Source organism: Thamnophis sirtalis, unplaced genomic scaffold (genome assembly GCF_051295495.1).
Source record: "Thamnophis sirtalis isolate CommonGarterSnake01/CBP01778 unplaced genomic scaffold, rThaSir2_p1.2 scaffold_13, whole genome shotgun sequence".
Taxonomy (NCBI): Eukaryota; Metazoa; Chordata; class Lepidosauria; order Squamata; family Natricidae; genus Thamnophis; species Thamnophis sirtalis.
Genome location: NW_028261393.1, coordinates 44,875,054 through 44,902,368, shown reverse-complemented (window position 1 = coordinate 44,902,368; position 27,315 = coordinate 44,875,054). Strand labels below are relative to the sequence as shown.

Below are 27,315 nucleotides of genomic sequence, written 5' to 3'. Positions count from 1 at the left end.
TTGATCTTTTATGGATTGAAAGTTGCACCATCAATTCTACAGGCTTAAAACATTCCTGATCCTCATCTTTCTGCAGATTACTAAAAACAGGCACAGTTTCTGAGTAGCTCAGGGATTAGAAAGAAACGCAAAACAAAATGTGGTTTAAATTCTCTTATTATTATTATTGCAGGTTTTTTTTATTAGAAGCAGCGTGGTATCCTTTGTTATTTACACTGTTCACTAATTTGGCAGCAAGGATCTCTTGAGAAGCTTCTTGGCTTTTTTTTTTACACCCAGAGGCCAATTATGCTTTCAACCAGTTGAAAATACGAAGTGGCACTAACGAGTAGAAAAAGATTTTAAGGATTGCACGGGAAGATTGGCAAGAGAAGGAGAGTTAAGAAGCTACCTGACTTCGTTATCACCATGCAGACCGCGAGCAAATTGCACAGGGCTTCCACACCTGTTTTCAAAGTCCCGTGAGGAAAACTGGAGGTTATTAGCTTCTCTTGCTATACAGATCTGCATCTTCTGGGCTGGCCTGCCCATAGTCCATGAGGCTGGCATCTGTTTTGAACTTGGGCACCTTCAATACATCTGCCAAATATACACAAAGATGTTAGGACAAGCATTTCTGGAATCAGGGAGAGCCCCCTGAGCAGAGGTGAAATTCAAATTTTTCTACTACTGGTTCTGTGGGCGTGGGTTGGTGGGCGTGGCAGGAGAAGGATACTGCAAAATTTCCATTTGCATCCCACTCTGGGGCAAGCCAGAGGTGGTATGTGCCGATTCTCTGAACTACTCAAAATTTCTGCTACCGGTTCTTCAGAACCTGTCAGAACCTGCTGAATTTTACCCCTGCTCCTGAGGTTTATTTATGTTGTGGCCTGCCAGCAGAGCTGGTAGCAGACTCAGACAGTGAGGAGGTTGGGGAGGAACATGGGCCAGTCCTGGAGCCTGGGGAAGGCTCTGATGAAGGCTCTGCGTCAGAGGCAGAGAGGGGGCCAGGGCCATCCGAGAGTTATCAGCTGCCTTCGGAGTCAGAGATCAGTGGGGCAGAAGAACAGCTGCAGCCTGTTCCCAGTGTGTGCATATACAGAGCTGCCAGGAGAAGGGAACAGTTAAAGAACAAGGATCAACTCGGGAGTAAAGGCACAGGTGGACGGTGAACGCCCCCCTGCCCATAGGGAATAAAAGAGGAGCGAAAGGGGAGGAGAGTTTGCAGGAGATAATTAGTTTGTTTAGTGTGAAGATTTGTTCGTGACTGGCCACTGGCGGGCCATAACCGATACAGCCTGCACTAACCAGCTGCCTTTCACATGTGTTTAAAACAACCTCCCTTACCCAAAAATCTGCATGAACTATCATCCAATTTGGGAATTGCAGATCCAGAGTTGTGAAAAGTCTGTGATGGCAATTAGAAACATCTCACCTGTCCTGACATTTGGCGCCTTCGTTTCGCCCACCGAAGTCTCATAATCTTTGTGCACGTCTGACCTCTCCCTCTGGGTCAGTTTCTCTGAAGTTTCTGCCTTGTCCTCCGATTTTACAGAAGCCTCCTGAGCTTTTGGGAGGCTATGACTGACTCGTGAAGCTTCCTGTACTTGAAAAAGAGACGGAATTATGGCATATCCAGAAGGATATCTTGGCTGGGAAGTCTATTCTAATTAAACAGTGTGGCTTCCAAAAAGGGACTGATTTTAATAAAAGCATTGGCCAATATTTCTTTTTCAAGAGGCAACGGGACTTTCTGAAGAAGCTTCTTGGATGAGAAGCAAAACGTCTTCCAAAGAAAAACCAGTAAGTCCAGTTGCCTCTTATAAAAAGCACATGACCTGGATGACTGAGAAGCTCCATAGACATTGGCCAAAATATTTCTGCTTTAGCTCAGAATTCTTATTAGAAGTCATCAAATGCCAGCACGAGAAAGACCTGGGCCAGATTTTAATTTTTGTAATATGTATTTTATTTAAGATTTTCCCACCCTTAATACAAAATACAAATAGAGATAAAGATAATGGACTTGGGCCAGATTTTAAAAGCAGCCTCATATCTGGTCACTTGTGGTAAGAAAGAATTGGCAGCCAACTATGAAACAAGGAACTTAAAAAAAAAATCTTTACTGAGTCCCTAGTTTAATTCTAGGGAGTTGAAGTTCACAGATCTTAAAGTTGTCAAGATTTAGGGTATAATTTATTGCTTATGAGGTTAGTTACCTAGTTGGGTAATGAAACATCTGCAAGCAAGCCACCAAATTCAGGAGCATCAAGGACTTCATGTATAGATAACTAACATTAAGCTCTACCTTAGGGCCTCTTTACAATGGGCAATTATAGAAATGCAGTTAATTATATCATTTAAACAGATGCAAAATGTTGATGTTTTAAAACATATCAAAACTCTTGCTATTCTTGGAAAAGGACATACCTGAATATCTTTTTCCTGGGCAACTTCTGCAGAAGGTTTTTGGGTCCAGAGTGATCCTATAGCTGTATACGTCTTATGACTCGCAGTATAAACTTTGCTACCTGTAACCTGGTTTAGCATGAAATGTGTTATTCAAGTCAACAACAGACACAAGGTGGTGATTTTCCTTTTTTTTTTTTTTTTTTAATGAATAGGACAATTCGGAGAGTGGAAGAAAAACTTCCTAATTCTGAATAGCAGTCTACTTGAAATTTGGCCCCTGGAGTTTAATATCTATCATCTATCTATCTATCTATCTATCTATCTATCTATCTATCTATCTATCCATCCATCCATCCATCCATCCATCCATCCATCCATCCATCATCTATCCATCCATCCATCCATCCATCCATCCATCATCTATCCATCCATTCATCCCGTATTTCTCAAGAGTATAAGGTGCACCTTTTTCCCCTCAAAAAAGAACCTGAAAATCTGGGTGCATCTTATACACTGAATACAGCATTTTTTGCCTCCCGAAACCCCACCCCCTTCATCAAAATGGCCGTGCATAGCCTCTAGGAGCCTTGCAGAGTGCTCCTGGGGGCTGGGGAGGGCAGAAAAAGAGCAATTTTTTGCTCAATTTTGCCCCCCCCCCAGCCCCTAGGAGCACTCTGCAGCCTACTAAAGGCTATGCATACAATTTTTTGGACAAAAAAATGGGCCGTTTTTTGCTTGTTTTGGCCCACCCCACCCCCCAGGAGCACTCTGCAAGCTTCCTAAAGGCTATTCATGTTTTTTTTTTTTTTTTAGGGAAAAAAAAACGGGCCCGTTTTTGCAGAAAACTGGCTGTTTTGGGGAGGTCTGCAGAGTGCAAAAACTTTTTTTTTAAAATTTGCCTCTTCAAAACCTTGGTGTGATACTCCAAAAAATATGGTATCATCTATCTATCTATCTATCTATCTATCTATCTATCTATCTATCTATCTATCTATCTATCTATCTATCTATCTATCTATCCATCTATCCATCCATCCATCCATCCATCCATCCATCATCGATCCATCCATCGATCCATCGATCCATCGATCTATCTATCTATCTAATCTCCCCTAAATATGAACTTTAAGAGAAATTTACCTTAGCAACAATCACCGACTGTGCTGGGTAGCAAAGAGATACACCTAGTGAACCAAGGCACACGGGATAGGCGATTTTCTTGAACCGAGATCCTGCGAGAAACAAAGCCCAAGTGAGAACACACAGAGCACCACTAACTGCAACATGAAGTTTCAAGGCCTGTGTCCTCATAATTCACTGATTTCACTACATAATTGGCCTGCTTTCCTAGAGTACATTCACTGGCCAAGTTGCGTTGTGGCCTGTCGGCTGCCAGCAGAGCTAGTGGCAGAGTCTGACCAAGAGGAGCTTGAGGGATGGCCTGGGCCAACTTGGGAGACTTTGGAAGTTTCCGATAAGGAAACAGCATCGGGGACAGAGGCAGAGCCAGGGGCCTTCCATCCTCCCCCAGGTGGGGAGGCTGCTGTCTTCGGGGTTTGAACTGAGTGAGGAGGAGGAACAGATTGGCCCCCATCCCAGGTGCGCGTATATGCAGAGAGGAAAGGAAAGGAGAGCGAAGGAAAACAATAAGCCGGCTCTCAGGGAAAAGCAGATGTGGATGCTAGCCAATCCCTTCCCTGGCTGGGAAATAAATAGGAGGGGTTTGGGAGGGGCCAGTTGTCACAGACAACCGTTCGTTTCTAGTACACTTCAGATTCCTTGGCTAAACCCAGGTTTGTTGGGACTAATTACGTTCGATTTTTTTTTTTAGCCCTGTGAATAAAAGACGGATACTGCCCTGTTATTAAAAAAAAGGGGTGTGTTTCACTCACGAATAAACAGCTTATCGTTACCTGTGAAGGCTGGGTCGGAACAAGTTGTCTAGATTTGCACATCAGGCTCAGCCGCCAAAAACTAACCAAGCTAACGCTACTTGAGAACTAACTGAGCACATTCCATTCGCTCAAGATTCAGTAGCTGTGCAGTGCTTAGGATATGGAAGTACAATGGTATTTTTGAAGCAGGAGTTTGAGGTTCACTGACAAATGCGTGATAGACATATGCGTGCCGACAAAAACGCGATGGACAAATGAGCGCTGTCAAAATCGCTAATTGATTTTCGACAATAGCGCGCCGACAAAATCGCGGCAGCCTGGGGGATGAAATTATACGCCCCTCAGAGAGGGTTCGCAATTTGGGAGTCCTCCTGGATCCGCAGCTGAGGTTGGAACATCACTTGTCGGCTGTGACCAGGGGGGCCTTTGCCCAGGTTCGCCTGGTGCACCAGTTGCGACCCTATCTGGACCGGGAGGCCTTTCAGATGGTCACTCACGCCCTCGTCACCTCAAGACTGGATTACTGTAACGCGCTCTACCTGGGGCTGCCCCTGAAGAGTGTTCGAAGACTTCAGTTAGTCCAGAACGTAGCCGCGCAAGCGATAGTGGGTGTACCTAGGTACACCCACGTTACACCTATCCTCCGCGAGCTGCACTGGCTTCCCATTGGTCTCCCGACACGCTTCAAGGTGCTAGTCGTTACTTTTAAAGCCTTACATGGTATCGGACCTGGCTACCTGAGAGACCGCCTCCTGCCAATTGCCTCCCAGAAACCAATAAGATCGCACAGACTAGGCCTCCTCCGGATTCCATCTGCCGGTCAATGTCGGCTGGCGACTCCCCGGGGGAGGGCCTTTTCTGTAGCTGCTCCGGCCCTATGGAACGATCTCCCCGTTGAGATCCGGATCCTTCCTACCCTTCCGGCCTTCCGCAAAGCGACCAAGATCTGGCTGTTCCGGCAGGCCTGGGGCTGTTGATTTTGTCCAGCCCCATTCTAAGTTGTGAATGTTGTGGATTTTTTAATGTTGTTTGTTCTTTGTATGTCCTCCCCTTCCTTTTTTACCTGTAAGCCGCCCTGAGTCTCTCGAGAGTGGGCGGCATACAAACTAATTAGATAAATAAATAAAACCCTAACCCTAACCTTTTTTCGATTTTATTGTGCTTTATTGAGCTTGTCATCGCGCTTTTGTCGTCGCTATTTTGATGTCGTGTTTTAATCGGCGATATTTTGTCGGCGCACATGTCTATCGCGCAATTGTCGGGTCACGGGGATTTGAACCTATAATATTTGCTGGCAACTCTTTAAAGCAGCTGCATCTTTTCTTTTTGTCCACAGCTGCAGCTTCAAAAGCTGTAGGTAAAATGATTAACTTAGTCTGGAGTGGGGTATCCCCACAGCACGGTCAAAAAAAGCCAAGATGGAGCCATGATACTGTAATCCAAGTTGTGCCCATCACATAGAGGGCAGAGCTACCATCACAACTTCACAGTTGCCATCTAGACTATTGTTAACCACACCCCTGAAGATACTGGCTGTAGGTTAAGAATAAATTGAACACAGCAACAGAGATCACTCTAATAAGTAAGTGCAGTTTTTCTTATCATCTGGAGTAGCTTCCTTCCCCATAATTGTAGTGTTGTAACAATAAGCATTATCTTACCTTTCCTGGCTAGGATTATTCCGGTCAGTCCTGAAACTGTGATCACACCAACTTTAGGGAGAAATTCTGGGGGAGGATTCTTCAGGTAAAAGAACACATCTTCAAGAGAAGCAAAACAATCGTGGTTAGTTCTTTAGCTCGTTGGTTATTTTCAGAAGTTGTAGTGGTATGTGGGAATGGCCTTGAGAGACAGAAGGAAGACTAGGGACTACATAATGGATAAGAGGCAGCTGAGCCCACAAAAGGAATATGGGCAGGGCAAGCAGCTCAGAAAGGACCCTCCCTACTTTCTCAGGAGTAAAAGAGACAGGTGGAAAATTGTACTTTCAGGCTTGCAAGAGTCTGTTAACGTAGCCTTACAATAAAGTTAAAGTTAGGACAGGTAATCCTAGACTTACAACCATTCATTTCGTGACTGTTCGAAGTTACAACGGCACTGAAAAAAGTGACTTATGATTGTTTTTTTACGCAACTGTTGCAGCATCCCAATGATCACATGATCAAAAGTGGGGCAGTTGGCTGTTAGGGTTCGGACGGATCCCTTAATTAATCCATGAGCCTTGAGCCAAGTTTCAAAGGAAACCCAGTGATTTATTAGGAGCAACATGTCAGCAGTTCCTGAGTGGAGCCAGCTCTGCCCCACGTGATTTATGGCCCAACCACAACCCTGTTTCCCCTCCCCCTCCCAGGGTGTGTCATAAATCACATTCTCCAAAGGAGTACTTTTGCGGGCTGTAGAAACCCCGCCTCTCCAGCTGGCTCTGGTAACCTGGCATTCCATCTGGAGAAAGGTTATGTGTGGAATGGACTTCTGGTCGTGGCAGTTCCCCCCTTCTGCCTACAGCAAGTCGTGAGCCGGCCAGGAGTGCATTGCGAGTTGACATCGGCAAATATTTATGGTAGAGTTGCGGTGATCATTTTTTGCAACTTTCTGATGAGCAACGTCCACAGGGGAAAGCCAGATTCACTTAACAACCGTGTTACCAACTTAACAACTGCAGTGATTCACTTAGCAGCTGTGGCAAGAAAGGTCGTAAAATGGGGAAAACTGGTCATACGTCGCGGACTATCTGTGCTTAGAGCTGGGCCTCCTGTCTGGTCTAATTACCCCGCAAAGCTAACCATAAGTACCCCAAAACAGAAGGTGGTGCAAAGTGCTCTATTGATGCGCCCACCTTTTCCAAACTGGAGGGAAGTCGTGACTCCCCTTTTGACGAAGAGGTAAGCGTCCTGTAGAAACAAACAAACAAAAAATCATTGTTGTTTTTTCTTTTTTTTAAAAAAAATCCCACTGGCAAATATGAAGGCAGCTTCATAGAAAGGGGAGACGGCTGGAAAAAAATACTCTTTGTTTTTAACGCAATGTGTAAACCCATCCCAGTGTATGCGATTTGCAATTAGAAAATGATACATACGTGGGATGACAAAGTGATGAGAAATTGTCTTCGTGTTTTGTACCTGTGGTGTGTGATGGAAGTGGCAGCTTTTGTGGGATGACACTGTATACACACCAACACCAATCACTGCTCCCCCTTGTCATCCCCCAGGTATTCATGGGCAAAATTGGGTAAATAATGTCACTTAATGCAAATCATGTGTTGCGATTACAATTCTTTGAATTCCCAGCTTACAAAGTCAAAAAAATTTGCAATCTTTTACAAAATCAAAAAAAGAAACAACCCCAAAACTGGTAAGAATCTTCCCTATTGTTCTGGTGTGCCCATGCATGCACATTACTTATTAGATTTATTCATATCACGATCCAAGATCTCAGCAATTAAGAATGACCATATGGTAGTGAACGATATACACACATATCTTCTCCCTTTCATCTCTATGCTATGCATCTGCAGGACAATTTCAGTTTTCATCACAGTTTGCGAGGTTTTGTTTGTTTAGGGTATGATGAGAACAGGAGAGAAAAATAAACATATGCACACAATCTGTGTAATTATATACAAAACTTCTATGGGGGTACAGCAGTGGCCTCATAACTGAATATCCAGTTCAGTTATTGGAATATACAGAATTGGCATTTACGTCAAAGATGTTATGGACAGTTATAATATCTTTCATTCCAATTATTAATTCAACTATCAATCAGAATGTCTACCCTATATCCATATCCATAGCCCTTAGACTTACATACCACTTCACAGTGCTTTACAGCCCTCTCTAAGCAGTTTACAGAGTCAGCATCTTGCCCCCAACAATCTGGATCCTCATTTTACCAACCTCGGAAGGATGGGAGGCTGAGTCAGCCTGGAGCCTGGTGAGATTTGAACTGCCAAATTGCAGTCAGCTGGCAGTCAGCATAAGTAGCCTGCAGCACTGCACTCTAACCACTGCGGCTCAGATTTACAGTTTGCAAGGTAGGAATCTTGCATTAAACGTTAAGTCTGGCTTCACCTCACCAGATGTCATTATCCAACAAGCTCAGGATTATCACGGTAATTAGAGGACAAAATGATAGGCACGGAAAAAAATAATAATAGGGAAATGACTTATTTGAGAACGTCTCCATTCACAAGGGAGAAACATCTTAAATGCAAAAACCCAAGAAGCTTGTAAGAGTTGTGGCCAAGAGACATTTAATATGCATCTCAAAGGTTGTTTTGATGTCCAACATGCTTCCCCCCTCTCCCCGCTCTCTTCTCCAACGGGGTTGTGACTGAATCTTCTGAAATGTATTATTTCTGTTCCTAAATCGAGAAGCCTGCTTGTGTTCTCACCTTGCAGTTCTTTAGGTAGTAACTTGTCGTCTTTCTTACGGATGAAATCCTGGTTTGCAGCCGGCCGGGTTTTTCGTCAACGTACCGTGATTCCAGAGGTGGGGCGTTGTAAATGGGAAGCTGAGGGGAAAAAAAAAAGGAAGGGGCAGACGGTGACCATGGGCTTGCCTGCGGAAATGAACGCTGAGCCTCCATTCCATTTCCCTTATCAGTGATATTTCTTTGCTCCTCATTCAACAAGAATTGGTCATGAGGTTATTGATAAGAAGGAACTAGTGCTCCACCACTAAGTGGCCACAGATATTGCAATGCAATTGCTCATAAGAGGTGTTCAAATCTGCTTCTTGTCAAGCACGAAGAATCGGGACCACATGTTAAGTTCCAGTTAGGCTGATTTATTGCTCACGTCTATACCCAAGGGGAGACACAGTGGCTCAGAGGGGACATGGTGGCTCAGTGGCTAAGACGCCGAACTTGTCAATCAGAAAGGCCGGCAGTTCGACGGTTCGAATCTCTAGCGCCGCCTAATGGAGTTAGCTCCCGTTACTTGTCCCAGCTTCTGCCAACCTAGCAGTTCGAAAGCATGTAAAAATGCAAGGGACCACTTTGGTGGGAAGGGAAACTCGTTCCGTGTGCCTTTGACGTTTAGTCATGCCAGCCATATGACCACAGAGACGTCTTTGGACAGCACTGGCTCTTTGGCTTTGAAGCGGAGATGAGTCCCCTAGTGTCAGGAACGACTAGCACATATGTGCGAGGGGAACCTTTATCTTTATACACAAGAGTCTAGCCAAGGACTAAAGTGTCAGCACTAAATAGATAGGAGTCAACAGAACTTAAGAGGGACTCAACTGGGATTTTTTGTGGGAATGTAAGGATTCTAGGCTGCTTCCTCTCTTGACTCCGTCTCTCCTCCTATTCTAAATCATTTAAAGGGGTCTTCCATATCACCACCCTTCCAAAGCGAGTCACTGTTTTCATCCCTCCCCAAAGAGACCTACTGGTTGTTTTTCCCCCGCATTACTAAGCTAGGAATAGGGAATGCCAATCATTGACCCATCCTGATCTGCTATAGGTTCTGGAGTTAACAGAAGTCCATCAAAATTAATTACTACAAGCCAACCCTCCTCCCCATTCTTTCTTCACATTTTGTGCTTTTATCTGGTTTCATAAGAAATAAAAAGAAATCTAGAGTGATTGAGTTGCAAAGCCATCAAGCCACGATTCTCCCAAAAAGGTCCTTGAAACCCTGGAGTTAGGAGCTGGGGGGGCGGGGGTGGAGAGAAGAATTCCCCCAAGGAGTATCAGAGTAGCTCTTTGGGATTCAAAGCTGCTCTAAACAGGAGTGAAATCCTTTCATGAATTTAACTTATCTCCTCTCTAGATGTATGGAGCTTATTCCCCAGAATTCTCAGCAACAGCCATTGCTGGCTGGGGAAGCCCATAACAGAGAATAAGACTGATTAAATCATGTTTTGTCTGATCGTTCCCCAATGCAATTCAACCAGAACCAAAACAGATGGGGAAAGTTCTACCTTTCCAAATAGGTGGAAATACTATATTTATAAAGATCACTTTTGGTGATCTTGAGTTCAGCCTCCAGGAGGTCATTACAAGAAGCTCCATTACTTGTTAATTGCTTTTACTTATTAATTACGTATTACTTTCCTCTTAGGCTGCTGTATAATGATCTACCATGCATATTTATTTGACAGATGGCTAAATAAACAAAGATGCACAATCTTTTTTGTTTTGAGCATAATTCCACATTTCCAGGCTACTACATAAAGACCCTTTTCCTGAGATGTAACCTTCGCAGGGAAAGCTTTGCTACACAACACGAAACCCGCAGTGACCTTACGAATCTCACCTGATGTGCTCTAATCCGGCAAGATTTCTGTTCTCCTTCGGCTGCAGCAAGTGCATGAGTAGAAGTCCATGCTAGAACTGTAGGAAGAGCTGCCCATTTGGTGACCTGCTGTCAGAGGAAGAAATCAAGGGACACATTCGATACCTTCAGGAAAGCAGCTTTTGTTCCTCAACATCCATTCTAACACCAAGAAAACTGTTATGCCCACATCTCTCTTTAAGTTGGGAAGGCTGGTTTATCCATTTTTTAAAAAAATAAGCCTTTCATCCCTTGTTTCGGGGTGGAGTTGGGGCGACTGAGCAGAGCAGAGCATTTACAGGCCGGATGCCCTTCCTGATGCCTATGTGGAGCTCAGAGCAGATACACTATATTGCCAAAAGTATTCTGAGTATAACTGAGTCTGATTATGTGGGTGGATGAGCGAACACTTTTGCCAATATAGTGTATTTTCTCTTTGCACATCAATCAATCAATCAATCAGAATAGAGTTGGAAGGGACCCTGGAGGTCTTCTAGTCCAGCTCCCTGCTCAAGCAGGACACCCTATAGAATTTGAGACAAGTCACTGTCCAGTCTCTTAAAAACTTTCAGTGATGAAGCGCCCACGATTTCTAAGGGCAAGCTGTTCCACTGGCTAATTGTCTTCAGTGTTAGGAAGTTTCTCCTTAATTCCAAGTTGTTTCTCCCCTTGATCAGTTTCCATCCATTGTTTCTTGTCCTGCCTTCTGGTGCTTTGGAAAATAAGTTGATCACCCTCTTCATTGTGTCAACCCCTCGAATACTGAAAAACTGCTATTATTTCACCTCTAGACCTTCTTTTCTCTAGATTAGCCATACCAGTGGTGGGATTCAGCCAGTTCGCACCTATTCGGGAGAACCAGTTAACTTTCTAAGCAGTTCGGAGAACAGGTTGTTGAAAGAAATCTTTTTCCCCGCACTTTACAGGGCTAATCCTGTAAGGAAGGCAGGAAGGAAATATTCTGGTGTTGTTTCTAGCCTAATCTTTATTGCTCTGCTTGCAGAAACTGTTTCTCCGGTTCACCCTGATTACATTGTCACAGCTAAGGCGAAGCACCCATTGACGTGAATGACATTGAGTTGGCCATGCCCACCAGGTCACATGACCACTGAGCCACGCCCACCCAGCTAGTCATTAGGGCAAAGAACCGGTTGTTAAATTATTTGAATCCCACCACTGAGCCATACCCAATTTCTGCAACTGTTCTTCGTATGTCTAATCCACTTTAATGGCAAAATTACTTTTTTGGGGTGAGGGGTTCATTAGAAACATGACTGGAAACTTCAACACTGATTTGTTTGTTTTTAAACTTTCTCATTTCTTCATACATTTTCAATCTTATTTACATGGTAAGAATTGTAGCATGACGGCTGGAATTGGCTCACTCCACGAATAACACTAATTGCTTTGAGATGTCTACCGAAAGGAACTGGGCAGTGACTAACAAAATGCTCCTGTAATAGATTTCAGTGCTCAGCAATTATTTTGAAGCAATTATCTTAACATTGATTGATGTAAAAAAAAATTTTTTTCCATTAAAATCACAAGACTCAAGACAGCCTGTCTGTGGAAGGGGCATATTATTAGGTCTGGATAAAAAACTGAGATTATTTGATTTTGTTTAACTGTCTCTCGCTTAGATTAAATTAAGTTGCTATGATTAAATAATGCTGCTCTGTTATCCATAATTGCAATTCAGGGGCAACTAACAGGATTTGCAAGCTGCAAAGTGTAAGAATTATACTTCCAGTGTTGAAATCATGATATAAATTAGACAGGGAAAGTAAAAGAAAAAAGAAACTACCCTGAAACATACCACTGAAAAACATTTTCTTCGGCTGGCTAAGAAAATAGCTTGGCCACCAACAGGACAACAGAGTTGGAAGGGACCTTAAGAGATCTTCTAGTCCAACCCCCTGCTCAAGCAGGAGTCCCTATAGCAGTGATGGCTAACCTTTTTGTCATGACGTGCCAAAAGCACGCCGTAATGCAATTCGTGCATGCCCACCCTGCGTGCCCCACCCCCATGCTTGCGCAACCGCTGCACATGTGTGCATAACCCCCCTGCACACGGCCGACCCTTGCACATGTGCAGGCATGTAATGCAAACACAGCAGACACCAAAACCAGCTGGCCAGCGGGAGGCACGCAGGCATGCATGGTGGAATTGAGCTGGGGTGACAGCTTGCGTGCCTGCAGAGAGGGCTCTGCCATGGGTTCGCCATCACGACCTTTTGCCATTTCAGACAAACGGCTGTCCAGTCTCTTTTTAAAAGCTCAGAAGAAAAGCTTAACTGGCAGCCCATAAAAACTGGCAGCCCATAAAAACATTGCTGGTGGGGCAGTATGCACGCTGCCTCTTTACAGAAAGCTCACATCACCCCTGTATTTATGTCAAGAGAGGCCTGTGAGCTTCTTCCCTTCACACCCCCTTTCGCCAGTTGTGAAGTCATCCCTGGCACTGACATTACAGATATTTAGCATGCTTATTTTCTAAAAACGCCATGTGTTCCAGAGGCATTCCCAGAAATCAAAATGACACTGAAAGCTAATAGCAATAGCACTCAGACTTATAAACCACTTTAGAGTGCTTTTACAGCCCCCTCTAAGCGGTTTTAGAGCCAGCCTCTTGCCCCCAACAATCTTGCTCCTCATTTTACCCACCTTGGATGGCTGGAAGGCTGAGTCAACCTTGAGCCGCTCAGGATGGAACTCCTGGTTGTGGGCAGAGTTAGCCTGCATTTTAACTACTGTCAAGGAAGGAAGGAAGGAAGGAAGGAAGGAAGGAAGGAAGGGAGGGAGGGAGGGAGGGAGGGAGGGAGGGAGGGAGGGAGGGAGTAATAGCAATAGCCCTTAGACTTATATACCACTTTACAGTGCTTTACAGCCCTCTCTAAATGGTTTACAGAGTCAGCCTATTGCCCCCAACAATCTGGCTCCTCATTTTACCCACCTTGGAAGGATGGAAGGCTGAGTCAAACTAGAGCCCTGTGGGATTCGATCTGCCAAATTGCAGGTAGCCGGCAGTCAGCAGGAGCCTGCATTACTCAGCTCTAACCACTGCGCCACCAGGGCTCATATAATACTTGGCTTTGGAACAGACCTTTCTTTATTTTTGATTAAAATAATCTATTAGGGAATCAATGTAGGCGAAAGAGCGAGACCTAAAACAAGTTGTTTACCCTATGGGTCCCCAACCCCCAGTCTGTGGACTAGCACTGGTTCGCGGCATGCCCCATCCATGCCCCCTCTAATCCGTGAAAAAACCTCTTTCCAAAGAATTGGTTCCTGGTGCCCAAACGATTGAGGGGCGCTGGTCTACACCCACCCATTATTATTCTATTATTGTCAATCACAGCAACTTGAAGGGCGTCACACAAATATTACAGCATCAGCTGTATTTTACTTGGATCTGTCATTTCATTCTAGATTCCACAAAAGTTCTAGAGCATTTGCAACAAGCACATGCACATATGAAGAAGTTAATTCTTCTTCTTTGTTTTTTGCCACTGCTTGCATAAAACCAAGTGATTAACAAAGGGAATGCATCTTTTACCAGGAAAAAAAAAGTTTGTACACCTAAAATGTATTATGATGTCCTGTCAGACATAAGCAGCGGCTGAAAAAACTGACACTTAAAACAAATAATCTGGTAAATTGCATGTTTGAGAAAAAAGATTCAAAAGGAAGATACCTGGAAGATTCAAAACACAGGATAGCATCTTGAAAACACCTTATCACCAGAAATAGGAACTTGTGGAGTATTGATTCAAGAATGTCCAACGCTAATTTTGGGAGTTTTAAAACAAATTAGCAGAATAGTTTTGCTAACAGGGCTCTAGTTTTTTAGGAATTATTGGGTCTGTCATCTGCACCTCTATAACTGTCTGGTTTGGCCCTGCAATCCAACAATACAGACACAGACTTCATAGGATAATCAGAACTGCAGAAAAAACAATGGCTACCAACCTGCCTTCCATTGAGGACCTGTACATTACAAGAGTCAAAAAGAAGGCCGTGAAAATATTTACAGACTCCTCACATCCTGGATATAAATTAACTTCGACCCTCAAAGCGACACTATAGGGCATTGCACACCAGAACAACTAGAGACAAGGATAGTTTTCCCCCGAATGCCACCACTCTGCTAAACAACTAATTCCCACGACACTGTCAATAATTTACTAATACTGTATTACTATGCTTCTTCTCATCTTTTCTATTACATATCTCCTTTTTTACTTATGACTATCATTTTGTTGCTTGTATCTTTACGATTTATATTGTTTTATTTAGTTTCCTAGTATGATTTATGTTGATTGCTTAGTTGGTATCCTATGACTATCACTAAGTGTTCATGATTTATCATAGCTTTTATGTAAACTGAGAGCTTATGGACCGAAGACAAATTCCGTCCAATCATACTTGGCCAATAAAGAATTCTTGCAGTTCTTAGGGAGAGACGTCTGGCCAGGAATCTCAGAAAAATCCCAAGGATGTTGGGTTACATCTGGAGGCCTCATCAGTGGGATTTTCAATGTAGAGAAAAGTCCTACACTTAGGTTAACCCCCCCCCCCCCAAAGTACACATATAAACTGGGTGAAACCAGACTTAATAGCAGTGACTGTGAGGGGGATCTTGAAGTCTTAGTGGACAACCAGCTAAATAGGAGCAAGCTGTGGGCAGCGGCAGCCAAAAAAGCCAATGCAATCCTAAATTGCATTAACAGGGGGATGCAATTAAGATCAAGTGAGGTACTAATACCAATCTATAAAGCCTTAGTAAGATCACACCTAGAATACAGTTTTGGTCACCACACTATAAAAGATGTTGATACTCTAAAAAGAGTGTAGAGGAGAGCAACCAGGATGATGAGGGGACTGGAGGTTAAAATGTATGATGAACGGTTGCAGAAACTGGGCATGGCTAGTGTAATAAAGAGAAGGATCAGGGAAGATGTGATAGCAGTCTTCCAATATTTGAGGGGCTGCCACAGAGAAGGAGGAACAAGCTATTTTCCAAAGCACCCAAAGGCCAGACAAGGAATAATGGTTAGAAACTGACCAAAGAGAGATTCAACCTAGAAAAAAGGAGACATTTTCTGACAGTGAGAACAATCAACCAATGGAACAGAAGCTGCCTTTGGAAGTTGTGGACGCTTCATCACTGGAAGCTTTCAAGGAGAGATTGGAGTGCCATTCGTCAGAAATGGTGTAGTCTCTCCTGCTTGAGTGGGTGGGTTGGACTAGATGACCTATAAGGCCCCTTCCAACTCTGTTAATCTATTAAATCTGATTTCACGATGGAAGGGCATTCTGCACATGCTCCGCTGCCCAGCATCTTCAGGAACACCCCAATGTCCACCTTTCCACACTGATATGGAGAGGGGCATGAACAAGAAATTATCAATGGAGCCAAGCTTCAGAAGAGATGCTTTGCCCATTGAGCTTCCTCATCCATTGCCCTGCGGCTCTTATTTCTTTCGCACCCCCCCATTCAGAGAAGGAAGGGGCGATGACTGCGGTAAGGCATAGGACAAATCCCTCTGCACACGCTCAGAGGTCCACTCGCCTTTCCCACCCCCTCCTCCGCTTTGGGGCCTCTTTTTTTGCAGGACAAAGATCCAATTTCGTGGCTGGCGGGAGAGAAGAGCGAAGATGAGAAAGAGGCCCTGCTGGCTGATTCAGAGACCCTCGCAGGGAAAGGCAACTCTGCACATGCTCAGGCACCCTTTGCAGCCTAGGACCAGTTTTCAGTTGAAAAGCGGGAAACGGCTCCCTTTAAGGCTGGGAGGCTCCGTCGTGGATCCCGAAACTAAAGAAGGAAAGTTTTTTTTTTAAAAAAAGGGGCTTCCAGCAGCCTCAAAAGTCGCCGAAATTGGAGACCCGGAGAGGCGCGACGCAGCCACTCACCTTGGCCGCCATTTTGGCCCCACCTCTTCACGTGGGAGGCGTCCAACCCGGAAGAGGGCGGAGCTGTAGGAAAGCCGGCCTAGAGAGCCGGTGGAGCGGAGAAGCGGCGTTGGAGTGACGTCAACCGGTGTTTTCCTTTGGCGGCGCCCTAGCGGCAGAGTTTCCCGCGCGGGACTACAGCTCCCATGATCCCCCAGGAGCATGGCTCAACGGCTGTGGGGAGGGTTAAAACAGTGTTTTACAGCCTTGACAAATTTAAAAAATGTGGACTCCAACTCCCAGAATTCCTAGGCAGTACAGGCTGGGGAATTCTGGGAATTGGAGTCCACACCTTTTTAAACTTGCCAAGATTTAAATCTACTGGGCTAAAATAAGGTGTTTGGGGTGAAAATGAATATGAGTTTTGTTGGTAGTTTCCTTCCTTGGTTTCTTAGCCTTGTTAGACTAATAATAATGAATAAGACAAGGAATAATGGAGGGAAACTGACCAAGGAGAGATTCAACCTGGAAATAAGGAAGAACTTACTGACAGTGAGAACAATCAACCCATGGGACAGAAGTTGTCTTCGGAAGTTGTGGGGGCTTCATCACTGGAGACTTTCAAGAAGAGAAGAGACTGGACTGCCATCTGTCAGAAATGATATAGGGTCTCCTGCTTGAGTGGGTTGGACTAGAAGACCTATAAGGTCCCTTCCAACTCTGTTAATCTGTTAATTTGACTACAGCTCCCATCACGTTCCTACAAGTAATGGATGCTGTAGTCCAGTGTTTTTTAAAGTGTTGTCCCAGGACTGGGGGGAAAGGAGGGCAGGATTTTAGAAGTCCACGAAATCATAATTGTTTGCGGGATATTGAAAATACTGGCAAAAAAAGTGTGAAACAATGTTAGTCTTCTCACAATTATTTCTATTCATAAAAAAGTTATTTTATGAAAAACGTTTTATTAAAAACAAAGTTTGCAAGAATGCATTCTTAAAATTTAATATGGCGGATACGGAATAATCTAACCCAGGCTAACATAGAGCAAAAAGTTCAAGAAACACGTCTGTGGTTATATATCCGGTGAATCAAACTAAAACATGACAGGCAGAAATCCAGCAGGGAGAGACCTTGAGCTGCCATATAGTGACATAAAGAAAGCAGGAATGGCTAGGAAGAGAAAAAAAAGATTTGCTAGTTCTCTGAACCACACTTCAAATCACCTCTTTTTAGAAAGTTAATGCAGATTGACAGGGAGTTTTAATAATGTTTAGTACAAGCAAACATTAAAGAAGCAAGCATCCATACACCCCAGTCTGAACTGCACGGTTCACTTAACAACTGCAACAATTCCCTTAACAACCATGGGGGGGAGGGAAAGGTTGTAAAATTGGGCATATAACTTGCTTAACAATCCCCTTGTTTAACAATGGAATCCTTCCATTCCCCACCATCCACTCAGAGCTGAAGAATCTTCTTGGATGAGAAACGAAACGTCTTCAAAGAAAAAACAGAAAGTCCAGTTGCTTCTTGAAAAGCACCTTCAAGGAAGCTGAAATACAGACAGTAGATAGGTCGGTCTCTGTTTTCTAGGCTGGGCTTCTATGCAGTCTTACCTGGAACCAGAGTTATCTGCAAGATGAGTGTACGAAGACGGGATGTCAGGTGCTGCAGTGCAGTTGATGCTCTTCTGAATTTTATATAGATGACATATCTGGAAACAAGTCCACCTTAAAGTCATGATCTTACTTTTCAGTTGGTATGTCAATGATAGCCAGAAGGGTTCTTCTGTGGGAAGAAATATCCATCTGGTTCAGTTCCAAATCGGGAGAAAGGCACTGGAAACATGGAGGGTGATTGGAAAGATGGTTTAATGGTGAAGCAGAATCACGTGTCTGTAGTTTTGGTGTAGATGACCACATGGAGTTGAGAGTGGGTGGTATTTTATACCTTCTCTTAGCTTTGCACTTGAACTTCCTGTTGCTGTGCAAGAACATGTATTCTGTTGGCTGTTGTCAGATTCCTATGGGGCCATGTACAAATCCTAGGAGTTTGTCTGAGCCAAGCTCGGTTGAAATTTGGCTGATGGTGTTGCAGAAAATGACAGGCTTTAGACTTCTCAGGATACAGGAAAAGTTTATTTGGCAGCCAGGTTCAGAAAGCTAGCCCAAAGGCTAGCATTGCAAGTTCTGAACAACCTTCATTATCGAAGCGCGCATTCTTATACATTCTCAAAGGCAGCGTAACACCAAAACACTTAACTCATTTCTTAGTGGTTACCTTGAGGAGAAAGCGTTATAAGAGATGGAGTTTTACTTCTCCTTTTGTTACAGGAATGGACTACGTGTCATTAATGAACTTTATCTGAACCTTGTGGTTTGGACTTTTGACATAGGGATGTTGGCTGGAACATCTTGTGGTTAGGCACTTGCTTCCTATTCTTTTGCAAGCTGCAGCTCTGCCTATGTGGCTTTTTAATATAGAAGTAAAGGGGCCCCGAGAGGCTGTCCAGCCTGACCCAGTAGGTTTCACACAATGTCCAAATCTCACTTTACGTCCTACTTTAATGGTGCTTGTTGGGCAATTCCTATTGTGGCTGAGAGCTAATCTTACCTTTGTTCAGATCCTGCTGCAGGAAATTTGCTTATGAATAGAGCTAGACAATATGGAAATATGGTATGAATATTGTATGTTAGGTAGGAACTGGATATGTATATGTATTGATAGTAACTATCTAACGAAAGGGACTAATGGGGAGGTAATTTGACCGATTGCACATACCTATGTAATGGATATAAACTGTTATTATTGTAAGATCTAAGAACTCTATGGAAATGACTATGCCAGAAATGTCGCACTATGTCCAATGTTGTTAACATTGGATATAGTGCGACATTACCTAATAAAAACCTTTAAAAAGAAAAGAATAGAGCTAGCTTTCTCTTTATCTCTTAAGCGCTGACATCCGCTGTGGGCTATTAAGGAAGGTGGGAGTTCCTTTCCAAGGGCATGTTTTTTTCATTTCTCATCCACAGAAATATAATAGTCTGCCTTTTTAATATTTCTCAAAATATTTTATTCTTCTAGGAGAAAGGGGGAGGGGGGTTGCTAACTTTCTACACTTCCATAGTCGTTTAACATACAAACTAAAACTTATAAGCCTAAATCTTCGAGATGTAATAGAGGTATCCCTTAACTTGCAACCATTCATTCAGTGGCAATTTAAAGTTATAACCACACTGAAAAAAAAAAGATCTATGTTTGGTTATTGGGTTTATAACCATCATAGCATCTCCATGGTCATGGGATCAAAATTCAGGCAACCGGTACGTATTTACCATCGTTGCAAAATCTTAGGTCCTGGGATTGCTACTTCCAACCTTCCCAGCTGTCTTCAGACAAGCAAGGTCAATGGGGCAAGCAGGCTTCGCTTAAGGACTGTGTGATTCACTTAACAACTGCTATGATGGTATGATTCACTTAAGAGCTGTTATGTTTATCAACCATGGCAAAAGAAGTTGTAAAATTGGGCATGGCTCACTTAACAACTGCCTTGTTTAGCAAGAGCAATTCTGGTCTCGGTTGTGGTCATAAGTTGAGGACTCCCGTGCTTGACAAATGGGTTGTAGGAACGAAGCCTCTGTTTTCTTCTTCAAGCACCTAAAGTGCTAAGGAAGGAAAGACGAATCTTTGAAATGCAGAGAATTCCGTTTATTGAAGTCCAATGTACAACTGAAGTTTTACAACTTTTCCCAAAACAAAAGTTACTTTTCAATTTAGGAAGAATAAATGTCCTTTTTCAATAATATACAGTCTCTATATATTTTTTTAAATAAGATAATATCTTTGAAAAAAGAGCAATATGTTCCTTTTATAATGTTGCAGTGCAACTTACAACTTACACGTCTGTGCAATGTACCATGAGGTATATGCCCAGTGAAAAACACACAGTGAATTTTATTTCCATTCATAAATTCTCATGGTCCATTCATAAATTCTCATGGTCCATTCATAAATTCTCATTGTAGACACACAAAAAGTTTAACATTTAATCTGTGGTAGAAAAAAAAAGAAATGCAGCCAAGGACACACCAAAAATAAATATTATTATTTCCCCCCCACCCCCTAAAAACAAAACCAGACGGAAGGAACATTCATTGCTTCTACAAATTGGTGATTGCTTCTTGACATAGAGCGAGGAGAATTAAAAAGACTTTTGTGAACTTTGGAAAAACTTAAAACCAAAACACAGAACAATCTGAATTATCCAGAGGTTGAAATTTAATTTTGGTGGTCTGATACTGCAATCCCATAGACGCTTACGGATGGAAACAAGATCCCATTGAGATCAATGGGGATGGACTTTAAAAGACACAAATGATGGTTTACGCCGTCCCCATTTTCAGTGGAGCTGTGGACAGAACAGATGTTTTCAAACAACAAGGCAAAAGGAAAGGGTTGATTACCCCCCCCTCCGGTTTATAACTGTAAGGTCACCCTTACAGATGTTCCATTCCTGTAAGTTTTCCTTCGGTTCTTCCAGTTTATGGGAAAACTACATCCAATGGAAAAAAATTCTCTCTATGAACAACATATTTACCAGTTGACAAAAGATTTAGAAATGAACAAACGTAGCTTATAGCAGGATTAATAACAGTGCTGCCTCATCTTCAGAAGACATTGGTTCTCTGTAATTTTTTTTTCTTTTCTTTTAAAATACAAGGCGCTCAAGAATGTTAAGTTGTTGTTTGAAAACAGTCCAAGGGAAGGTTGGCTTAAAACCTCCTATTGCTACGGAAATTGTTAAGAATGCTCATTATTTACAAAAGAAAGACTGTGGAGTTCTCTTAGCACAGCCAACACGACATTAGCATTAACCGAAGATTTCTGCCTCAAAAAACATTTATCTGATCTTTGGCTGGCAGGAAATCAGCCGCTATTTTAGAGAGGTTTGAAGGTGGTGGTGGGGGAAAAAACACACCATGCATTGTTTTCCTTGTTTTCATTCTGTGGTTTGGAAAATGTTAAATGTCATATGCACTGTTGCATACCCAAGGAAGGCAACCTGACATTTAATGCAACCCATGTTTTAACCAAAAACACCCTTCTTCCATTACCATAGTTCAATTTTAAAAAAATATCATTGGCAGGGTGGAGACTGTTCTTGAATTTACGGTTAAATACAGGTGAATTCCCTTATCTTGCCTCTTGCAGGCCTAATTCCTTACTTTTTGCATTTAGTTAAGCCATGGTTTGCTGGGACATCCAAGTTAAGACAGCCTTCTATGGTAAATAGGGCCAAACTGTGATTTGTAAGACGTTTAGAAGGATGACTTAAGCCACAGTTGGAGAAGTTGGGTATCAAAGTTTAAAGCAGAGAATGATGTCCCTAACCACAGTTTAGAGGTCTAGCAAAATATGGCCATCAAAACATAGCCACACGTTGTATGGCCAGGTTGCACCATAATGACTGAAGATATCGTAAGAATATCGGTGGTCTATAAGCCCAGGCTGATGTAGAAAGTTACAGCCTCAACTTTTCTCTTAGTCTCAAGGTGACAAATTGATATAGGAACCACAGCGAAAGCATGACCCTTTCTCTCTCTCTTACCACCTTCAACGTTCTTTAAAATGCCAATGCCTGTCTCCTGAGACATTTTTTGTTTGTTTAAAAAACAAACAAACTACAGCTTGAGAACCAGACATTTAGTACCAGCTTGTGGCTACTTCAACCCCTGAACAAAATTAAAAAAAATAAAAATAAAAATAAGACAACAGCCTATTTCAAAGCTCATATGCAAGTAAAGTGCGGGCCGTAGTACAATGGTGTCATACATTTTTTTTTTCATACATTTAAGCATTATATTCTTTAAAAAGCTCTCTATTTGTAAACGGAAAAAAAAATCGCATTGATTTGCTATTTAATAAATCAGGCGAGGTTACCTATGGGCCTGTTTACGAAGCAACTGTTCTTGTAATACAGCTTCAGTGTCAAAGGTGGAAGGATGCTTATTTATCAGTGCAGGTAGGAAGGCTGTGCACGCGTTGACAATGAAGCCTGAAGAAAAGATGCGGCTGCTTTAAAGAGCCCCTTGCGACTTTTAAAGCAATGGTATCTTTGTTTCGAGCAGAGGTTGAACTTTGAAAAAAGTTGGACTCCGTTCATTGGCAAGACAGCAGGCAGATGCTGGATCCTTAAGAGGTACAAGCCAATTCTTCCTAGACATTATTGGAGTCTGCTTAACTCTAGCAAAGGGATCCCTTCTCAATTTCTCCTCCTCTTCCTAACAACTTTCAAGTCACATCTTTGGAACAGGTCGATTCCATTGTCATGGCTTCTTCCCAAAGAACCAGACTGACCTGGCAGGGATGGTTCGTTTCTTGTTCTAAGCAACTGGGTGATTGGTTTGATTGGGCTTATCATGTTGCAAGAAACCAGCAATTTGCTCTTATCAACCATGGAACATGGCTTAAGGGCTTTTTTTTACTCCTGTTCTGCGTTCCACTCATCCTTAATAGTGTAGAACGTTATCCTAGCATGAACATTTATTGTTGATAGCTCACTCACTCAAAGCCAAACGTATTTATCCATCTTAGGACTATCCTTGAAGAGGTTTGGGGTATTAAATGCTACTTTAATGCTGGGACAGCTAAGGATTACTCAAATCTATGTCCTTACTCCTGGACTGAGGATGAGATGAATGCAGTGGCGATACAATAACACCCCCCTCCCCAAAGGATGTTAGGTACAAGGAAGCAACAGCCTTAATGTAATTGTGCAAATCTAGCCATGTTTAGTGTGGATTCATGGTTCCGTACGATGAGTGAATCCAACCACGGAACGATCAATGTTTTCACAAAACTACATTTCTCAGGATTCTTTGGAAGAAGATTTTGGCTGTTGAAATCCAACGTAGCATGATTTATATTTGAGTGCAGATGTACTTCATTAAACTGCTTCAGGTTTCTCTCTTGCCTGAGAATAGAGAGAAGTGTGCCAAATCAGAGAGCTGCTTCTTTGCTTCCAGTTGATGGGATAAAAACACACAACCAAATTTGATCTTAGTTCTCTGCTACTCACTAGGCTTGCACAAGTGTTGCACCTGAACTGATAAATGTTGGGCCTGGATGGAGTCACGTGAGGTGAAGGCCTATTTCAGGTTTTCATTTCTAGGGGGGGAGGGGAAGCAGTTGTCACTTTTGTCTGACATTTAAGTGACACTTCAGGGGTATCTTATTGGAAGACATTAAGGATGAAAGTTAGATAAGAGTTTAAGAAGGTTTAGAAAGAACTTATGGTCGCAGAAGCATTCAGCTCAGCTTCTAGCAGTCTCTCTTTCCCTGCCCATTTAGGGGTTTGGGAGGGAGATGATGAAAGAAAAGGGAGTGTTGGATAAGAAGAACATAAGATGTAGAACATTGGTATTTAACGCCTGAGAAACTATCAAGAACTTATAAAGAAGTTTTAACATAGGTTGGAAATGTAACTGCGAGGAAGGTGCTTTTAATCATCAAGTTTGATGGACAAAGAACTTGAAAGAAAATGTGGAACTTTGTTATTCTACATGTTAACAGCAACGAGCATCTTATATGCACAAAGATGGGAAAACACACCAATTTCCACAATGGAAGAATGGAAGGTGAAGGTGATGGAATGAATGGAGATGGCAAAATGGACCATTTTAATCAAAGAGAAGAATTTAACAGATTAACAGAGTTGGAAGGGATTTTCTAGGTTTGTTTTTTTCTACTTGGAAACCACTTCTGGACTTTTTGCTTAAAAATGAAAAAAAAAAACCTTTGCTTTTAGGTTTTGATGATTAGAATGAATGGGTTGTTATAGAAATGACTTAAATGTTGTGAACTGGAAAAGAAAGGGTTGAGGTTGCATTTTTTTTTATATCTTACTATTCCGAAAAAAGTTGGAAGTCACTATTTTGTTCTTCTTCTTTCCTCTCTTAGTTCTCTAACTTTTGTTTTATTTTGTATTTTTACCTTATTTTTTCCTTAATGAAACTTATTATTAAAATTAAGTAACAAACAAGAAGAAAACAAGATGTGTGAGGCAACAAAAAGAAATCCAGAAACTTCATCCCTGTGGCCTCTATCTTTACAGTCTAATTTGTTTCAGATACATTCATATCATCAGCAAAATGTGGCTCTTGATTAAAATGTTTGCCCAGAAGATGCTACTCAGTATAGATGAAATAGCACCAGACTGTAGCTCATCTTAATCACACATTTGATTTCCACTGAAATCCCTGGGACTTAAACCAACCATCCATAGACATACAAACTATAATCACACACCGCTCAAAGGAGATAATAAAAAATTTAAGAAGGTGACCAAAATATAATACCCCCTCCAGCAGCCTATACTCAGATAAGCAGGGATCACCACCAGACAAATGAACAGGCAAAAAGCACTAGTCTAATTAAGTAACCACCAAGGAGGACCTCTCAATCCCTCAAATCCCTCAAACAGAGCCGAGGTGGCACAGTGGTTAAATGCAGCACTGCAGGCTACTTCAGCTGATTGAAGTTCTGCAGTTCGGCTGTTCAAATCTCACCGGCTCAGGGTTGACTCAGCCTTCCATCCTTCCGAGGTGGCTAAAATGAGGACCCAGATTGTTGTTGGGGGCAATATGCTGACTCTGTAAACCGCTTAGAGAGAGCTGAAAGCCCTACGAAGTGGTATATAAGTCTAACTGCTATTGCTATTGCTAAATAAAACCTGGCTGCAAAATCCACACACTCACACTGATGATGTCACCTAGCTGGGTAATGAAATGTCTGCAAGCAAATAAGCTCAGAAACCACGAAGTAGTCCACAATTTAACCCTGAACCACAGATTTTCTCTGCTATTGAAAACACTGATTTCAGTGGAAACCAAATGCAACAACCTTAGGCTCGATCTGTTGTATGGTGTTTCTTAATAGAACAGCAATATTTTTGACAAAACTGCAAGGTTTCATTCCTGTGTAGGAATACATCTTTTAGAAAGGAGACGAGAGGAGGAAGAGAGAGAGAGAGAGAGAGAGAGAGAGAGAGAGAGAGAGAGAGACAGAGAGAGACAGAGAGAGAGAGAGAGACAGAGAGAGACAGAGAGATGAAGGAATACTGTTCATTTATCTTAAGAGACATAAATTTAGATTGATATGCATGTCCAGGGAGCTTATGGTCCAGTGTTGCGCATGCTATCTGGGGAATTCTGGGAGTTGAAGTCCAGACATCTTAAAGCTGCCAAGATCGAGAAACATTGCTACCATATAAACAATAAAATTGCCATTTTCAATGAGAGAGAGAGAGAGAGAGAGAGAGAGAGAGAGAGAGAGAGAGAGAGAGAGAGAGAGAGAGATTGTGAACTTATGAAATATAGGCTCTTAACGCAAAGAAACAAGTTAGTGAGGACACAGAGAAGCGGAATCAATCTAGCTGCCAAGATCAGGAGTTGCCAAATTTGGACAGCTACTCTATAGAAAAGGCTGATCTGCATAGATTTATACAGTGACCGACATGTGAGAGACTAACAAAAACAAAACAGTGGATTTATAAACCTTTGGCAACATGTTTTGGGAAGCACATGGTTTGGGATGTGAAGTCACTTCAGTGTCTTCTTTGGAAGCACCAGAATCTATTATCACCAGTGTATCAAATACTCCTTTTAAACTTGCCTTGAAAAATGCAGATGCTTTCTTTTTCTAAGAGCAGAAAGTAGTTTACAAAAGAAAAAAAAAGTTACTTGGGAAAGTAATTGTTAAATAAACAAGAGTCAAAGGTCTGATTCAGACATATTAAAACTGAGATTGGGGCATATAAACCCCATCTTTGTCCCCCTGTCTCTACTCTGTGGTTTATCACACCATCTTTCCTTCTACACTTTTACCTTAGTCTTAGAATTACAGATTACTAGAATATCAAACTGCCATCGCATTCTGTTTGACAGACATAGATTGCGACAGAAGCTTTTATTTGCCTGCGTCAAAGTAGTTGCCGTAATCTCATGAGATATACATCCAACTGAATAAAGCTAGTTGTTCAAGGCAAACCAGTTTATTCTGGCTTAATAAACCATGATTGAAGTGCCCAGGGAAGGAAAGGACAAGGGCACAATGCTTGTTTACAAATAAGTAAACAATGCTTTAGCGAACAAAGATTGTTTGATCAAATCAGGCCCTGGCTTCACTCTGGCATTATAAATATGCTGATTTTTAAAATTTCACATACTTCAGTGTTTTTCTCTTCAAATCCTAGAAGTCTTGATCTGTGGAGCTGGTATCTGGCCTTACCACACCATGGTTGCAGCTGCTATTTTTCCCCCTCTGGAGGCATTAGTACCACTACCCAGTGGTTATGTTCACATGCTATGCTTAACCTGGTTAATAAATTAACCCATGTGAGTTTGTCCTTAACAGAATAACAGAGTTGGAAGGGACCTGGGAGGACTTCTAGTCCAACCCCTGCTTAGGCAGGAAACATTATACCATCCTAGACATGTCCAATCTCTTAAAAACCTCCAGTGATGGAGCACCTACAACTTCTGAAGGCAAGCTGTTCCACTGATTAATTGTTCTGTCAGAAAATTTCTTCTTAGTTCTACTTTGGTTTTCTCTTTGATTAGTTTCCATCCATTGTTTCTTGTCCTGCCTTTGCTTTGGAGAATACCTTGACTCCCACTTCTTTGGGGCAGCCTCTGAGATATTGGAAAACTGCTATCATGTCTCCCCTGGTCCTTCTCTTCACTAGACTATCCATGCCCAGTTCCTGCAATTGTTCACCATATGTTTTAGCCTTCAGTCCTCTAATCGTCTTTGTTGCTCTTCTCTGCACTCTTTCTAGAGTCTCAACATTTTTT

General features: G+C 42.4%; 1 protein-coding gene across 2 annotated transcripts; it reads right to left on the bottom strand.

Annotated features, from left to right (window-relative positions):
- Window positions 1–138: 138 nt before the first annotated feature.
- On the bottom strand, window positions 139–16,537 carry APOOL (apolipoprotein O like). 2 transcript variants are annotated; one of them, XM_087727343.1, is made up of 9 exons: window positions 16,481–16,537; window positions 10,550–10,654; window positions 8,680–8,799; window positions 7,123–7,177; window positions 5,948–6,046; window positions 3,532–3,623; window positions 2,410–2,517; window positions 1,415–1,580; window positions 139–579 (listed from the first exon to the last, which is right to left on the bottom strand). In XM_087727343.1, exons 1-9 carry the CDS (start codon window positions 16,490–16,492, stop codon window positions 482–484), a joined length of 855 nt encoding a protein of 284 aa, XP_087583469.1. In that variant the 5' UTR covers window positions 16,493–16,537; the 3' UTR covers window positions 139–481. The 2 variants fall into 2 exon arrangements, with proteins under 2 accessions (XP_087583469.1, XP_087583468.1); XM_087727342.1 differs by having other exon boundaries at window positions 10,550–10,657; window positions 16,481–16,534.
- Between the last annotated feature and the right edge of the window lie 10,778 nt (window positions 16,538–27,315).

Excerpts from the sequence above, each read along its gene's own strand:
- APOOL (XM_087727342.1), bottom strand. Across the intron at positions 3,624-5,947 it reads AATAATCCTAGCCAGGAAAG|GATCTCGGTTCAAGAAAATC; the intron begins GTAAGATAATGC and ends TGTTTCTCGCAG. Across the intron at positions 1,581-2,409 it reads CCCAGGAAAAAGATATTCAG|GAAGCTTCACGAGTCAGTCA; the intron begins GTATGTCCTTTT and ends TTTCAAGTACAG.